Source organism: Trichechus manatus, unplaced genomic scaffold (genome assembly GCF_000243295.1).
Source record: "Trichechus manatus latirostris isolate Lorelei unplaced genomic scaffold, TriManLat1.0 scaffold00100, whole genome shotgun sequence".
NCBI lineage: Eukaryota > Metazoa > Chordata > Mammalia > Sirenia > Trichechidae > Trichechus > Trichechus manatus.
In genome coordinates, this window is record NW_004444036.1 from 3,938,059 (window position 1) to 3,956,645 (window position 18,587).

At 41.2% G+C, this 18,587-nt stretch overlaps 1 protein-coding gene across 1 annotated transcript in view; it reads right to left on the reverse strand.

Moving 5' to 3' along the window:
* Positions 1-8,423: 8,423 nt before the first annotated feature.
* The window catches only part of MAP7D2 (MAP7 domain containing 2), a 105,193-nt gene continuing 95,029 nt past the window's right edge, over positions 8,424-18,587 (reverse strand). Inside the window, 2 exon segments of the mRNA XM_012557416.2 lie at positions 8,424-8,477; positions 13,072-13,347. Of these exon segments, the coding sequence (XP_012412870.2) occupies positions 13,098-13,347 (250 nt within the window). The 3' untranslated portion in view covers positions 8,424-8,477; positions 13,072-13,097.

Below are 18,587 nucleotides of genomic sequence, written 5' to 3' on the forward strand. Positions count from 1 at the left end.
ATTTGAGTTCCCTATTAGGTAGTTCTAGTGCCTTTTCTTCTACTGGAAAGTCATCTGGTGTTTTATTTTGGATGCCTACTGGAACCATCCTGTTCTGTTTTTGTATAAGTTTTGATATTGTCTGCTGTCTTCGGGACATTCAGTAGTTATTTTCCTCATTTTTTCATTGTAGATTTGTTTGTTTCATCCTGCTTTTTTGTTTTACTTGTTTATGTCTGAGCACGCAGGCTGTGCATTCTTTGTTGTTTGCTCATCTGTAGGCATGATACTTTTCACCTCCTTCTTCAGTGGGCAGGGGCAGTCACTCAGGTGTGGTACAGCAGGGCAGGTCCAGCTGAAGGGAAGTTGCTGGGATGGGTTGTTTGTGGCACATACTAGGGCCGACAGGGCGGGCCAGGAATCAGTGCAGGGCAGGTTCCCATAGGCCATGCTGGTGCTGCTTGTGGGTGTGTTGTTCAGCGCAAGGTGCAGGTAGACAAGAAATAGGGGGGAAATTGTGATGTGTGGTGCTAAGATGGGTATGGGAAAGAGGAGAGAGAGGAGAGAGGAACAGGAGCCAAAAACAAACAAACAAACAAACAAAAAGAGTACTAAAGGAACTTGTTGTTGGAGTGGAGAGATGAGAGACTTAGAAATGGAGAAAAACAAAAAGAAAAAGGGTAAAAGAAAAAAACAAATAAATAAAAATTAGAAGGAAAAAAAAGAAAAGCTCCCAGGGATCCCACTGGTGTGGCTGCGAAGACTGGGGAAGTTGCTCCCAGGCCGTGAAGTACAGCCTGGCTAGAAGGGGAAGAGGTGTCACACAGCGCCAGGTATTCAGGAGACAGGAAGAGAAGTATAGAGAGATGAGAAACTGAGAGATGAAGAAAGACAAAATGGGACAAAGACAGAGAAGAAAAAAAACAAAAAGAAAAAAGAAATGCTCTCAGGGATCCCACTGCGCGTCTGCATGGAGTAAGGGAGTAGCTCTCCCGCCGCACAGTACTGCCCGGCTAGAAGGGGCTCCCAAGCCACGAAAAGAAAAAGAAAACAAAGAAACAAATCAAAACAGAACAAATAAACAAAAAAAGCCCCAGGGATCCCACCAGCCTGGCAGCACAGGCCAGGAAGCAGTTTCACAGTTGAGCAGTGTTTCACAGTCTTTCTGGAAGAAGCAAAGATGGCACAGGGAGTCAGGTATTTGAGAGAAAGGTGGGGGAGGTGGTGAGAGGTAAGGAAGAAATCAAAAGAAGCAGAAAAAAGCAACACCAGCAGCCAACAAATGGCATTCAGGGAGCCGGCCACTGTGGGCAGGTGGAATCCAAGTGGCACCGGGGTGAAGCTGTTGCTTCCTCGCCAAGAGACTGTGGCGGCAGGAAGCAGAGGAGGCCGAGTGGGGGTGAAGAAGGGGGGGGTGGGAAAGTGTATATTGCTGGTTACTGGTTGTTCTGTCTCCTGCTGGAAGCTCTGTGAAGCTGCTTTCTTGTACCCCCCATTTGCCGATCTCTGATAGGAATCCAAGATGGTGGATCCGTGCTACGTTAGCTGATAAGGGACCTCTGCATGTATCTCTCTTTGCTCTCTGTTCTCTGTCAGTTTCTTATTCCATTCAGTGCTTGGCTGAGTTCTTTATCTCTTCATTTGATGCTTAGGGTTTCAGGATTGACGTTTGTCTCTGTTTGACTTAGTTTTTTGGATCTTTGCTGTGGAGGGACAGCATGGTGCTTCTGTCTATACAGACAGTTGCTTTTAAAAGAGATGATGCATGAAAAGCCCTTAGCACGATGGCTAGCTGTCTCAGGTCAGGCTCTCAAAGAAACAGACTCTGAGACCAATTAGTGTGCAGGAAGTGGATTGGGGAACTGAAGGAAACTGGAGGGAGAAATTGGGCTTCAATGCAGTCTCTACAAAGGCTTCATACGTTCCAACAGGTAGCTCTGAAGCTGAGACAGCCTTTCTGAGTTGTCCCTTGTTGAGGCAAGGAGCTTGGGTCTTTGTACACACAAATTATCTAGTCATTGGAGACAGGTTTCCCTGTGAGGCAGCCCCCTTTAGCCAAGTGCAATTCCCAGAGAGGAATTCCACCAAGAGGCCTCAGTGACTGTACCCTCAGCATCTGAAGTATGGAGAAATGCCATGACATCCACTGCACGAGCATTTAATACAAACTTTTAAAGCCATTATTACAACTGTTGAAAATTTCCCAAATCTTACTGAGGACTTAAGCCTTCCTCATTGTCAAAGTGTAATTTTCCAAAGGTTAAAAACATAATTTTGATATACATATACAGTGAGCTTGTATCAAGAATGTATTTAACTCATTAAGGAGCAGGACAACAAACCTGGTTCAAAGGAGGATATGAGAATTGATTATTATACACACACATCAATGTATGTATGTACACACACACACACACACAGAAAAAAGAACCCCAAAACCAAACCTGTTGCCATTGAGTCAATTCCGACTCATAGCGACCCTACAGGACAGAGTAGAACTGCCCCATAGAGTTTCTAAGGAGTGCCTGGTGGATTCGAACTGCCAACCTTTTGGTTAGCAGCCATAGCTTTTAACCACTACACCACCAGGGTTTCCACACACACATATATTTAGTGGAAAATGAGAATGCTGGCATAGGATTGTAAAATTAGATACAAAACTGTTTTGTGTCCTACAGGGACAAAAAAAAAAAAAAAACCTTTGGAGTTATCTTTTCTACAGGACAAAAATCATCTGCAACTTTCTGTCTACAAGTGACTAACTACAGAGACTGGGCCCTAATTAGTGGTATAGATTCATTCATTCAAAGAGACATCTCCTGAGATTCAGGTGACCCTTAGGCTGGCTTGTGAAGAACATGCTCCAGTAGGACCTTGACAGGGCACACAGTTATCTTTTTGCCTTATTTCCAAGTTCTGGATAATTTCTTACCATTGATGAACATTGAACCCCTCATGCTAGGCATCAAGGCTGTCACCAAAGAGGCGTGGACCCCGGAGGACCCTTCAGAAGGCCAGGATCCACCTAGAAAAAGGAAGTTATTCTTTTCCTCCCAGTGGTACTATTTCTATTCAGTTTCTTCTAAAACAACTTACAAGTCTCACTGTGGTGAGTGCATTCAATCCAACAGGCTCTATTGAATGTCTACTGTGCGTGACCTAGCCCCTTCCTATCACTTCTTTTTTTGACAACTTTCCTGTTGTTTCAAAGATGAGCCTACACACACTATTAGGAAAATGTGATTAAAAGTACAGCTAACAAAGAGCTGTCTGCGCTAATTAAAAAAATAAGTTCCTCTACCTAAAGCTTCAATTCCTGGGACCTCTATTCTTTGCATTTTGCATTTCCTGAGATGAGATGGGGAAAGCCTGCCTTAATCATATCTTGGAAGTCCAGAAGGCTGGCATCTTTAGACCTTTTCTCTAACACCAACAACCCCTCAGTGCCAATTGAAAAGATTAAATGTCCTAACTGCAGCCCAGAAGCATCCACAACAGGTTCTTGTCTATTTAGTGCTGAGTGTGAAGGGAGAGAAGGTCAGTGGATTCTCTAGGAGAAATATCTGATCACTCCCAGCTCCATCTGTCTTTTGCAAGATGCCCCTCAGGCTCCGGGCTGCAGGAGGGCATCATTTCTTTCCTTGGGCATAGAATATCCATTGTCTTGGACCCTGACCTGGAGCTAAGGGTCAAAAAAAAAAGAAGAGGACACAGAAATACTCCCTTCCCACTGGTTAACACGGGCCATCTGTCACAGAAACACAGGGGCAGGTAGGATCACAGTGTAGTCGCCCCATGCACAATTCAATGGTCACTGTTAAAGGCACATCTCCAAAGGTTCAGGATTTTCACAGCGTTTTGAATCCCAGTTTCACCCAATCCATGTCTCTCACTGACCTATTAGGCCCACACTGGGCATCTGATCCAACATGTACAGAGAATGTGACACAACACAAAACATCCCAAATTAATGAAGTTACATAAACCCCACTCTGATGTTGCCTATTAGAAGGGGGAAAAGGGGAAGTGACTGGTTCAGAGAAAGACTATTTTCAAATTCCATTTTCTTGCTCCCGAGTACCATAACTTGAACTGATTGATTGACAAAACCAAGCTCTGCTCCTTTCAGTAGCTGAATAGGTAAAAAAAAAAAAAAAAAAACTGTGCAGAAGCACACTCAGTTGAAAATGTTCTAGAATTAGGGTGATGGTTGCACAACCTTGTGAATATACAAAAAACCACTAAATCATATGGTATTTTAAGGTATGTGAATTGTATCTCAATACTTTTTTAAAACCAGCACACTCAGACTAGGATTCCCCATGGGGGTCCTGGCCCTTCACGGCTCTAAGCACCTGCTTTAGCAAAACACTTCTGCTGCTCTTGGTGCCGAACAGCCTGTCAGCTTCATCTGGGGGTATAAAAGCAGGGGCCCTGGAGTCAAACCTGGCTCTGCCAAGTTCCTGCACACCCTGGAGGAAGTTACCTCCTCATACCTTACCTCATAGCATCGAGAAGTCTGAGAAACATCTCTGATACAGCAAGAACTCAATAAATGCTCACTGTCATGGCCTGCTCCCACAGGAGAAGCTTAAACCAGCAAGCAGAGGCCGTTTTCCACCTCCTGCAATCACGCCATATCCCAGAAGTGCCATCAGCTGAGGCTCCTCGAAGGCTGTTACCAAGCCTTGTGTCTCAGTTTTGTTCTTGACTTCAACCTTGAGCCATAATTGGTCTCCACACCTTAGATCCCACTCTTGTCTTCATCATTTCCTCATGGTTTCTGGGACCTTATCCCCATCCCATCAGAGATGCTAAACTCAGTTGATCCTCAGGAGACACTAAACCACACGCTATCTTTCTACAGGTACAAGAGGCCCACCCCCAGCCCCATCATATATTCAGTTCTTACGTATCTTGCACATATCGCTGATCTCTACTTCTATTCCAAATTTTATTTCTCCAGCAGACTATACTGTTTTAGTTATGGAAATTTTATCATATATTTTACTATTTGTAAGGGAGACTCTCTTTTTAAAAATGAACTTTTTGATGTGTTGTGAGATTGTTAACCAGTCATAGGGCAACATGTGTAGTAACTGTTAAATGAGAAACTATTTTCTTCTGTAAGCCTTCATCTTAAGTGAGAATAACAGCACAAATCGAAGAGCGTAGTCTATGTCACTGAACTGTGCATGTAGAAATTTTTGAAATGATGTATCTTAGGCTATATGTATTTTCACCAAAAAAAAAAAAAAAAAGGTTGAGAAGTTAGAGGGTTGATATGTTGTGGGGTTGTTAACCAATGTCATAAAACAACATGTGTACTTCTGTTTCATGAGAAACTATTTGTTCTGTAAGCCTTCACCTGAAGTACAATAAAATAAATAAATAAATAAAAAGAAAAAAAATTTAATGGTCAGGAAACAAAAAATAAATAAAAATGAACTTTATAAAAGTTCCTTAGCTTTGCGTTCATTTTCTTACATGAATTTTACAATTCTATTTTCAAATTGCAAAAATTAAACCCCACGGATTGGAAATTAATTTAATTTGCAAATACTGCACAAATATGAGTGCCGCCTACTAGTAATCTTCACATGAGCAAGTTTTCTATCCAGGCATGTGGCGTCTTTCCACTTACATCTATTCTAATGTCCCTCAGTTAAGATTTAGATATAGCTTATTTCTAGGAATTTTATGGTTTTTGTTGGGATCTCTTCTATCTCCTGTTTATTGTCAATGTATAAGAAAACAATTGGTTTTTATTTAGTAGTTGGCTCCCCTATGAAATTATTCTAATAGTTTTTCAATTGCTTCTCCTGGGTTTCCCCAGAAAAGAATATAAAGGCTTTTCCTTTCTACTATTTCTAAGAGTTCTCACATAACTGTGCTGCCTGACCAATGCTGGAGGTCATCCTCTGTTGTGTCCAATGTAATCGGTGTACCTCTAGAAACACGTGAGTTATTTATACTAAGCTTGCTTACTAAACTTAGTTTACAAAAGCACTTGACTAATAGGAAATCTGTACATACTAAGGAAAACATTAGAATGTTCACAAACTAGAGAGTTCTTTGGAATGACGGGCCATCACTGTAGACCCAATGGCCAGAGCTCATGATGACAGAAGCTACTACTAATGCACTGTCAGAGCCCTGACTAGGGCTGTGCCACGCCTGTGCCCTGACTAGAGGCTCTGTCAGCAGAGGTGGGTGGTGGGCTGCACTGACTGAGCCCTTGGCTTTGGAGACATTAGCCCAGAGGTTCCCACAATGGTTCCGATATCCCTATTCTAGTTCTGGCTCCTGGTCTTGGATTACACTGTCTGGCTGTGGACAAGCCCTTGAACTAGATACAAAAAAAAGCTGGGCTGGGTTTTAACTTACTTGAAAGTAAGGGTCACTATCCCCATCATGGAGCCCTGGTGGCACAGTGGTTAAGAGCTTGGCTGCCAACCAAAAGGTTGGCAGTTCAAATCCACCAGCCACTCCTTGGAAACCCTATGAGGCAGTTCTACTTTGTCCTATAGGGTCACTATGAGTTGGAACTGACTCAATGGCAACAGGTTTGATTTTTTTTTAATCCCCATTATAATCTTGTTTAAATACAAAATTGCTATGTAAAATGTTTTCATAGATTACACTAAGCTTAATTTCATCTAGAAATAGCTAGAAATACCTCTGCCTCAGTGCTATAAAAGAACAGAAATTTTCCTGTACTTAGATGTTCATCATATTCTAGGGAAAGTTTCTACAACTGGCTTTACTTGGAACTAACAACAGAAGAATTTTCTAATGAGTTTGACAGGGAAAGGACAGCCACGTAGGCTTTTTGTTTTGTTGTTTTTTCCCACATAGATTTTGAAAACCCTGATTTGATTTCATCACATTTCTTCACTGAGCTTATATAAACAAACAAAACACTAGCAAGCCGTCAGACTCTTCCATGAAAATGTATTTCATGTTAAACACAATGTACACATCATGCAAATGAGGCACCACCACAGTCACAATGGCGCAGCAAGGTACTACAGATCACAACAAAACAAACATTTAGCAAAATAAAGCTGTAAGATGGCGAGGCATTTTTTTGAAAGACAGAAGCATGCTATCATATTCTGTGTGCTTGTCATAGAAGGGATTTTTTTCCCTGATATTCATCAAGATAAATGGCACTGCATCATTGAAGGCATGTTATTTTATTTAGTATATATACATTCACAAACATACACAGTTTCCATAACTAAGAAATTCTTAAATTGTAGCTGCTTTTAAAAGCACATGAACAACATTACTATTGAGACTTCTTTATATCTCCTGGTTGCACACCTCTCTCAGAATTATGGATCTTTCCAAACCCCTCATTGTACAAGTAAAAAGAAAAAAGTTTCAAAGAAAAGATTGTTTTAATCTGAAAGTCACATTATTTTTTACCACAAGAAACAAAACTAAGAGAAAATACAATTATGTGGCATAAAATATGTGGAGCATACATTCTAGTGTCATCTTTCCTCCTGTTCCGATATTTTTACATTACAGTCTGTGAAAGCGACATATTGAGTCCAATTCAGGGCCCCTTGTTTCAGAGCACTATGGTTTTCATTTGGTCCTGGTCTGATTAGAGTTGAGTAAACACAGGAGCAAACCCACAAACAAAACCCCCAAGATCCAAGAGAAAAACCATAGCAACACCATGAAAACCAACCAACCACCCATACATGAGACATGTCATTTGTTCATTCATTCAATCCAAGAGTCACTCAATGGTTTGGAGTGACTACAGTTTGGAGATTTTAAAGTGTAACATGAAAGGGCCTTGCTATCTTCAGTTGCCCATGTATATAAGAATAAACATAATAGAACAGAACTCATTATACACTGTTCAATTACATCCTTAATCAACCAGACTCTCTGCTTTAGCCCCCAAAGAGTACTATGGGGCAATGCATTTTGCAGGTGGCTAAGCTTAATAATAAAAAAGGGCTTCTTGATAGTACCTTCCAACAAAGACACCCAGGATAGGAGGAGGGAATCCTGAATTTCTTCTTTTAAACAAAGACAGGGAGATACGCAGCTCAAGTTCAGTATACGTTTAAGTAGAGTTTGGGTAAATGTGTAGAATATTTACAGGAAAAGTTATCTAAATGTTTATGCACGCCAACTTTGGGAATAAAGGTGGTTATAAAGTCAATTTCCAAGCTAGAATCACTTAGGTTATTGAGAGGATCACTAGGATACTAGAGAAGTACAGGAAGTGCTTTATTAGCAGTTGAAGCTTCTAAATAGAACTGGAAAATGAAACTTTGCTAAAGCCCAACAAGGCAAAAGTCTCAAGGTTTCTACCAAGAGTGGCCAGTGTTTGACATACTACCTAGTAATATAGTTACATTTAGATCTAATAATTTGGAATCCAGTGGTTAAGGGTGACAAAAGCTTCTTCAGACAGGCAGCAGCTCATACAGGACCACCAGCAGCTTCACGGGTGCTCCAAACACCACCTGTGTAAATTTGAAAACAAAACCAGGTGAGACCAATGAATTTGTGGTATCTATTCTCTCCAAATAAAATCAGCACAGGGTACGGTACTTTCTACAGGAACCCTGGTGGCACAGTGGTTAAGCGCTCGGCTGCTAATTGAAAGGTCAGTAGTTCAAATTCACCAGCCGCTCCACAGGAGAAAGATGTGGCAGTCTGCTTCCCCAGAGATTTACAGCCTTGGAAACCCTATGGGGCAGTTCTACTCTGTCCTATAGGGTCGCTATGAGTCGGAATCGACTCAACAGCAGTGGGTTTTGGTTTGGATGGTAGTTTCTAAGGTACCCTTGGTGGTGTAATTAGTTAAGCAATCAGCTACTAACCAAAAGGTTGGTGGTTTCGAGACCACCCAGAGGCACCTGAGAAGAAAGGCCTGGTGATTTACTTCTGAAAGATCACAGCCATTGAAAATGAAAACCCTATGGAGCTCAGTTCTACTCTGACACACATGGACCACCATGAGTTGGAATCGACTCGATGGCAACTTGTTTTTATGGTACTTTCTACCTTCTTGGTAATTTTATTTTCCTTAGCTCTTACAATATTTCTTAACAGAAGTTGCTACAGCATTTGGTGTAGAACTATTCTTCAAGGTGGGCCAAATTTTCCTTGTGGAGGACTGTTCTAAAACCTGCAGGATGTTTAATACTCCAAGCTTTGCATTCCAAATGCCAGTGCTGCCCCTCAGCCATTGTGACAACACAAACTGGCCACACATTTCCAAACACCCCCTAGTGTGGGTGGTACCACCTCTAGCTAAGCAGAAATTAAGAACCAGACTATGTCACAAATGAAAACACACAAGCAGTGAATGAAAGTTTAGTCAAGATCTTTCTTCTTTTTGAACAGGGACTTTGCACTTTTTTAGTTAGCGATGTGGGGAACAGATGTGAGGAACCACGAATACTTTCTTAAGTCTTGTGGATTTTCTGGTCCCACTGGAATAGTGAGGTAAGTGAACTGAAGGGGAGGCTGACTCAATTTAGGTATGAGAACTACAAAAGAAACCACTGAATTAATATTAAGCCATATAATTGTCAGGGAAACAGACTGCACAAGTGAATCAGGAGTTTTTTAAGTATCCAAGAAGGCAGCTGCTCTTCCAAACCACAGATAGTTTTCCCAAAAAACAACCTGTCATACAGTCCCTCTCATGTATGATATGACCACAGCTGCTTTCCCAAGAACTGACAGAAGTGACCTCTAAAATGCATTGTCTACAGGCAATAGCTGAGGACAGGTAGAGAAAAGTCTATGAAACACACTAACCTCACCTCTCCTCAACCTTTTTCCTCACTTGAGAAATAAAACCAAAAAAAAAAACCAAACCCGTTGCCATCCTGTGGATTCCAACTCATAGCGACCCTATAGGACAGAGTAGAACTGCCCCATAGGGTTTCCAAGGAGCAGCTGGTAGATTCCAACCGGCGATCTTTTGGTTAGCAGCTGAGCTATTAGCCATTGCTCCATCAAAAGGTCGGGATAAATCGTTTCAAACATCATTAAAAAATAAGTGACTGGCAGAATGCTGAGGATATAGAAGTGTTTTCCAGAATCTAAAATAGGAGGAGCAACTGGAATTATTAAGTTATGAAAGGATTTGATGACAAATTCGAGTTACGTAGTTTCATTATTCAAAAACAAATTACAATGTGTGTACATCTATAGTTGTATCTGTAGGCATATGTATATATATGTTTGTGTGTGCTGCATATATATTCATATATATATAATAAAGGACATGGGGGCACAGTTACAGATATTACCCAGACATAACTAAACACTTCATGGGATTGGTTTACTGGGTTTGAAGGTTTAGAACCATAGTCTCGTGGGACAACTCAGTCAACTGGCATAACATAGTTCATAAAGTTTATATTTTATATCCTACTTTGGTGAGTAGCTTCTGGGGTCTTAAAAGCTTGTGAGTGGCCATCTAAAATACAGCTATTAGTCTCAACTCATCTGGAGCAAAAGAGAAAGAAGGAAACTAAGACTCACAGAAGAAACTAGTCTACAGGACTAATAGCCCACATGAACCATGGCCTTATCTATCCTGAGACCAGAAGAACTAGATGGTGCCCGGCTACCACTACCGACCATTCTGATCAGGGACACAACAGATGGTTCTGGGTACAATGGGAGAAAAATGTAGAACAAAATGCAAATTCTTTAAAAAGTCCAGATTTACTGGACCAGTAGTTACTAGAGGAAACCCCAAGACTGTCACCTTGAGACACCCTTTACACCTGGAACTGACACAACTCCTGGAGGTCACCTTTCAGCTAAATAACAGATTGGCTCATAAAATAAACAATATTATCTGTGAATACTGAGCTCTTAAATAATCAATCAGCTATATGAGATCAAACGACCAACATTTACCCTAAAGCAAAGATGAGAAGGTAAGGGGGGGCAGGGAAGCTAGATTAATGGAAAAGGAACAACCAGAATGGAAATGAGAATGTTGACACACTGTGAAAAGTGTAACCAATGTCACTGAACAATATGTATAGAAATTGTTAAATGGGAACCTAATTTGCTGTATAAACTTTTACCAAAAATACAATAAAATATTATATAAAAAAAATCATCCCCACATGGAAGTAAATCAAATATGGGGTGTGTATAACTAAGTGCACATAGTTGCAGAGTATATACAGCCCATGGATACAACTTATCGAATGAGAATAGCTTCTAGAGGCACTTTGGCAAGAAAAAAAGGCCAAAGGTGGGGGAAAACACCTTCAGGGCATACACTGCAGTTCTTCCCTCCCTCACTCTCTCAGGTATGATCTAAGAATAGATGTTTGCTCTGGAAGAATCCAGGACCAGTCCGCAGAACATTAAGTCATTTGGTCCAACACACTGACATATATGAATAACTGAACATAGCATACAGGATGCCACGGAGTAAAACTAGAGGGAAAATTCATTTTATTAACAGGGCTTCGCAACACTAAGAAAAGCATTCTAGCCTTGCTTCTAAGAAAGGTGCTACTCAAGACTGATCATTGGTCAAACCTTCAGCCTGGCCTTCTCAACCTTTTCATCCACACACCCCCAACAACAGAGCCAGGGCGGGACACTGAAGGCTCTTATTCAAAGGATTCACTTGAGGGTGGGGAGGGTAGGAGAGAGGAATTCACTAACTAGATAGTAGACAAGAATAATCACAGGTGAAGGGAAGGAGAGCACACACTACAGGGGAAGTCAGCACAACTGGTCTAAACCAAAGCTAAGAAGTTTCCTGAATACAACCAAACACTTGGAGGGACAGAATAGCAAGGGTAGGGGTCTGGGGACCATGCTTTCAGGGGACATCTAGGTCAATTGGCATAACACAGTTTATTAAGAAAATGTTCTCCACCCTACTTTTGTGACTGGCATCTGGGGTCTTAAAAGCTTGCAAGCGGCCATCTGAGATGCATCAACTTGGAGCAAAGAAGAATGAAGAACACCAAAGACACAAGGAAAATATTAGCCCAAGAGACAAAAGAGGCCACATAAACAAGAGACTCCATCAGCCTGAGACCAGAAAAACTAGATGCTGCCTGGCTACCACCAATGACCGCCCTGACAGGAAACACAACAGAGAGTCCCTGACAAAGCAGGAGAAAAGTGGGGTGCAGAACTCAAATTCTAGTAAAAAGACCAGACTTAATGGTCTGCCTGAGACTGGAGGAACCCCAGAAGACATGGCCCCTGGACTCTCTGTTAACCGAGAACTAAAACCATTCCTGAAGCCAACTCTTCAGACGAAGAATAGACTGGACTATAAGACATAAAATGATACTCATGAAGAGTGTGCTTCTTAGTTCAAGTAGATACACGAGACTAACTGGGAAGCTCCTGTCTGGGGGCGAGATGAGAAGGCAGAAAGGAGAAGGAGCTGATTCAATGGATACGAGAAATCCGGGATGGAAAGGAGGAGTGTGCTGTCATATTATAGGGATAGCAACTAGGGTCACATAACAATGTGTGTATAAATGTTTCTATGAGAAACTAACTTTAGCTGTAAACTTTCACCTAAAGCACAATAAAAAAAAAAAAAAAGGATTCACTTGAAGTCGATCTCAAGTCTTGTGTGGGCTGTAGTATATACCATAATATATCTGTGTTTGCATTTTTAAATAAAATGGACCTTGCAGGAGGCTCAGTGATGTGTATCCTATTTTCCCAAACCCCAGGTAGAGAGTGATGGCCGTAAGAGTATCATCAAAAGACTGTACCTTAACCCCAAGAGTATGGCCCCTGGACACTCTTTTAGCTCTGTAATGAAGTCACTCCTGAGGTTCACCCTTGAGTCGAAGATTAGACAGGCCCATAAAATAAAATGAGATGAAAGGAGGCACACCAGCCCAAGGGCAAGGACTGGAAGGCAGGAGAGGACAGGAAAGCTGGTAACAGGGAACCCAAGGTCGAGGAGGGAGTATTGACACGTCATGAGGTTGTTAACCAATGTCATAAAACAATACATGTACTAACTGTTTAATGAGAAGCTAGTTTGTTTTTTAAACCTTCATCTAAAGTACAATTAAAAAAAAAAGACTGTACCTTTCATTAAAGAGATGTTGGATTAGTCAACAGAAGGTGTTCAGGGTATTTTCTTGGCCAGGACTGTTAAATCCTTCAATCAGGTTTTTGTTACAGTCATCCAGGGTGAGATTCTCACTGGATCTCTTGGAGAATGCTGGAGGGCCAGTGAAATCTAAGAGATCTTGAAGCGCTCGGGCATTACCAGTTCCATTTTGGTCCAGAGATCCCCCAGGAATCATTTCATTCACTGGTGAAAATTCTGGGATGGAGATAAGCTCTTCTTTGGAAACAGGACTAGAAAAGACAAGAAAGAACGAGAGAGAGAGAGAGAACAAGAACTAAGTACAACATTCTGGAGCCATTGAGGCTGGATGAACCCCTGAAAATACTGCCCTGAAATAATCTTTAAACTTTTAACCAAAAATATTCCTTGAAGTCTTATTAAAACCAAACAATAGTTTAGCTTAACTAGTAAAGAATGTCTGCCTTGGTGGTACAACCACTGTGGAAAATGGTATGGCACTTCCTCAAAAAGCTAGAAATAGAAGTATCATATGATCCAGCAATCCCACTCCTAGTTATATATTATACAGAAATAAGAGCAGTGACACAAAAAGACATATGCACACCCATGTTCATTGCAGCATTATTCACAATAGTAAAAAGATGGAAACCTAAGTGTCCAATAGATGAATGGCTAAACAAAATGTAGTACATAATACAATGGAATATTATGCAATGATAAAAAATAAAGATGAGTCTGTGAAACATCTTACAACATGGATGAATCTGGAGGACATTATGATGAGTGAAATAAGTCAATCACAAAAGGACAAATATTGTATGATGTCACTTTTATAAAAAGTCAAGAATAGGTAAACATACAGAAAGCAACATTCTTTGATGGTTACCAGTGATGGAAGGGGGAGGGGGGGAGAATCACTTACTAGATGGTAGACACATTAATTCTGGTGAAGGGAAATGCAAAACACAATCTGGGGGAAGTCAGCACAACGTGATCAAGGGAAACGAAGACACTGAGAGGTACGCCAACAATAAAGGACAACTACAGTAAAATGCTGTAACATATACAACTCTACAACAGTAATAACCAAAAATTTGTGAGTGATTACATAGGTAGATTTGTATGCTATATAGGTGTGGGAGGGCGTATGGGAGTACATGCACGTGCATATATAGGTATAGTTGTGGGCATTTGTATGTACATATTTGTATGTGCTGCATATATATTCATATATCTATAATAGAGCACAAATAGGGCATAGTTATGGAAACATCTTAGACATATCCAAACACCTCGTGGGACTGAGTTACTAGGCTTGAAGGCTAAGGACCATAGTCTCACGGGACATCTAGGTCAACTGGCGTAACACAGTTCATAAAGACAACATTCTAGAGAGGCGGGGCCGAGATGGCAGAGTAGTCAGATGCTTCTTGTGGTCCCTCTTACAACAAAGACCTGAAAAAACAAGTGAATTGACCATATATGACAATCTAGGAGCCCTGAGCATCAAAAACAAAGTTGAGGAATCAGACTGCGTGGCAGGGGGAGGGAGAGATGGTTTGGAAGCAGCGAGGAATTGCCAGACGTGACCCGGCGGGAGCCAGCGCCCTTCAGGCCGGATTGGTTCGCGTGCACAGTGAGGCCAGCAGTGATGCCTGGGAGGCGTTTTCAACAAGAGGAGAGACCCAGCAGCAGAGAGTCTACTCAGGCACTCAGAATCAGTGAGAAGCAGTGCTCAATCAGCAAAAGATAAGTGCTTGAATCTGGCCTACCGTGCAGATCAAAAAACACCCTCTCTGGGAAAAACCTCTCTCCCATTTACCTTTCCCCTCCCCTTTCTGTACTGGGTCCCAGGTCAGCTTCAGTGATTGCTAAGTCCCCTGGGCCAGAACTAGGACCCCTCACGCGCCCTGAGCCAATCTTCCAGCCTTGGAGAGGGAACGAATTAACAAACAGGGAAAAAATAATCTGCCGGCTCCCCTAAGCCAGGAACTCAGGGTAGCCACAGCTCCTTTGCCTAGGCAAAGGCATAAGGGGTCCACTGACTCTGAATGCCTTTCACCCCTGCATAGACCTGTGTGGGCCCATTTCAACAGCATAGGCCCTCATTACCACAGTACAACAGGGTATATTCCTGAAGTCTAACTTCAGCTGTTTCAGCTATATGGTGAAGTGGCAGGTTCGTGACATTTGACACTGCTCTGCCCATTAAGCAGAGTCCTCACCCACCCACATCAGGGGCCCAAGGACTGATGACTCCACCCGTGCCACCCATGACAGGGGTACAAGAATAAGTGGTGCCCCCCAGTCCTTACAGCCAACAGCATTGGGTGCTCATAGTCTGGCTGCAAAATCCACCCATCTATGTGCTCCAGGGAACAGGGACAGGTCTTCCTCCCAGACACTCAGGGGCAGCCATCAGATCCCTGCCTTGCTCAGCACGTGACTCCCTACTGCAGCCAGATACCTGTGCCTACACCAATCACCCATGCCTGTCTAGGACTGTAGGTGAGAGCCTACACCACACACTTGGTGACTGACTACCTGGACACGAGCTGAATTCATACAAGAAAAGTAAACAGACTCCTGGGCTTACATACCTAGTAACAGCTCTAACCACCTGATGACAGGACCTTAGAGCTTCAAAGGTGCCAATAATCAAACTAGCTCACATGAGCAGCATATTTGGGCATATGAAAACAAAACAAAACAAGAAACTAGGATACAGTAAGCACACATTAAATAAATAAATAAAATAACTTATTGATGTCTCAGAGACAACAGTCAATATCAAATCACATAAAGAGGCAGACCATGATGGCTTCAGCAAGCTCCCAAAATAAAGGATGAAGAAATTTTCCTGAGAAAGAGAATTTCTTGGAATTACCAGAGGTAGAATACAAAAGATTAATATACAGAACTCTTGAAGAGATCAGGAAGGAGATAAGTCAAAATGCAGAACAAGCTAAGGAACACACAGACAAAGCAATAGAGGCTCTTAAGGTTATTCAAGACCATAATGACAAATTTAATAGGCTGCAAGAATCCATACAGAGACAGCAATCAGAAATCCAGAAGATTAACAATAAAATTTCAGTACAAAGTTATAGGAGCAGAATTGAGGCAACAGAAGTCAGAATTAGTGAGATTGAAGATAAAGCACTTGACACCAACTTATTTGAGGAAAAATCAGATAAAAGAATTTTAAAAAAATGAAGGAACTCCAAGAATTACGTGGGCCTCTATCAAGAGGAATAACCTATGAGTTACTGGAATACCAGAACAGGGGGGGATAACAGGAAATACAGAGAGAATTGTTGAAGATTTATTGGCAGAAAACTTCCCTGATACCATCAAACATGACAAGATATCTACCCAAGATGCTCACTGAACCCCACATAAGGTAGATCCCCCAAAAAAGTCACCAAGACATATTATAATCAAACTTGCCAAAATCAAAGAGAAAGACAGAAATTTAAGAGCAGCTAGGGATAAACAAAAAGTCATCTACAAAGGAGAGTCAATAAGACTAAGCTCTGAGTACTGAGCAGAAACCACGCAGGCAAGAAGACAAGGGGATGACATATATAAAGCCTTGAAGGAAAAAAAAATGCCAGCCAAGAATTACATATCCAGAAAAACTGTCTCTCAAATATGATGGCAAAATTAGGACATTTCCAGATATACAGAAGTTTAGGGAATTTGCAGAAACCAAACCAAAATTACAAGGAACACTAAAGGGAGTCCTCCGGTTAGAAAATCAATAACATCCGACAACAACCCAAGTCTAGAACACAGTACAGAGCGACCAGGTATATACCCACAGAGGGAAGTCACAAAAATTAATCAAAGCTAAAACACTGAAAATAGGGAAACAGAGATGTCAATATGTAAAAGATGACAAACAACATTAAAACAAAAAAGAGGGACTAAAAAATGTAGTCATAGATTTTTCATATGGAGAGGAAGTCAAGGCGATATAAAGAAATAAAAGGCTTGTTTAAACTTAGAAAAACAGGAGTAAGTATTAAGGTAACCACAAAGGAAACCAACAATCTTACACATCAAAATAAAAACAAGAAAAACATAAAGACTCAGCAAATACAAAATCAACAACAATGAAAAAGATGAAAAGAAAATACATAAAGAAAAACGACTCAGCACAGAAAATTAAGTGGAACAAAGAAACTGTGAACAACACACACAAAAAAGACATCAAAATGACAGCACTAAACTCATACCTATCAATAATTATGCTGAATGTAAATGGACTAAATGCACCAATAAAGAGACAGAGAGTGACAGAACAGATTAAAAAAACGATCTGTCTACATGCTGCCTACAAGAGACACACCTTAGATTTAAAGACACAAACAAACTAAAACTCAAAGGATGGAAAAAAATATATCAAGCAAACAACACTCAAAAAAGAGCAGGGGTGGCAATATCAATCTCTGACAAAACAGACTTTAAAGTGAAATCCACCACAAAGGTTAACGAAGGACATTATATAATGATTAAAGGGTCAATACACCAGGAGGACATAACTATAAAAAATACTTACGCACCCAACGCAAGGGCTCCAAAATACATAAAAAAACTCTAACAACACTGAAAAGAGAGATAGATAGCTCCACAATAATACTAGGAGACTGTCTTAGTCATCGAGTGCTGCTCTAACAGAAATACCCCAAGTGGATAGCTTTAGCAAAGAGAAGTTTATTCTCTCATAGTCCAGAAGGCTACAAGTCCAAATTTAGATCGTCAGCTCCAGGGGAACACTTTCTCCACTGGCTCTGGAGGAAGGTCCGTGTCAACAATCTTCCTTTGGTCTGGGAGCTTCTATGCGCAGGAACCTCAGGTCCAGAGGATGCGCTCTGCTCCCGGCACTGCTTTCTTGGTGGTATGAGGTTCCCATGTCTCTCTGCTTCCTTCTCTCTTTTACATCTCAAAAGAGACTGGATTAAGACACTATCTAATCTTGTAGACCTCATCAGTATGACTGCCGCTAATCCATCTTATTACATCGTACTGATTAAATTTACAACACATAAGGAAATCACATCAGATTACAAAATGGTACACAACCAAACAATACTAGGAATCATGACCCAGCCAAGTTGACAGATATTTTTGGGGGACACAATTCAGTCTATGACAGAGACTTCAACACACCACTTTCGGTGAAGGACAGAACATCTAGAAAGAAGCTCAATAAAGACACGGAAGATCTAAATGCCACAATTAACCAACTTGATTCCATGGACATATACCAAACACTCCACGCAACAGAGCCAAGTATACTTTATTTTCCAATATACATGGAACATTCTCCAGAATAGACCACATATTAGGCCATAAAGCAAGCCTTAACAGAATTCAAAGGATCGAAACATTACAAAGCATCTTTTCTGACCATAAAGCCATAGAAGTAGAAATCAGTAACAGAAAAAGCAAGGAAAAAAAAATCAAACACACGGAAACTGAACAATACCTTGCTCAGAAACTA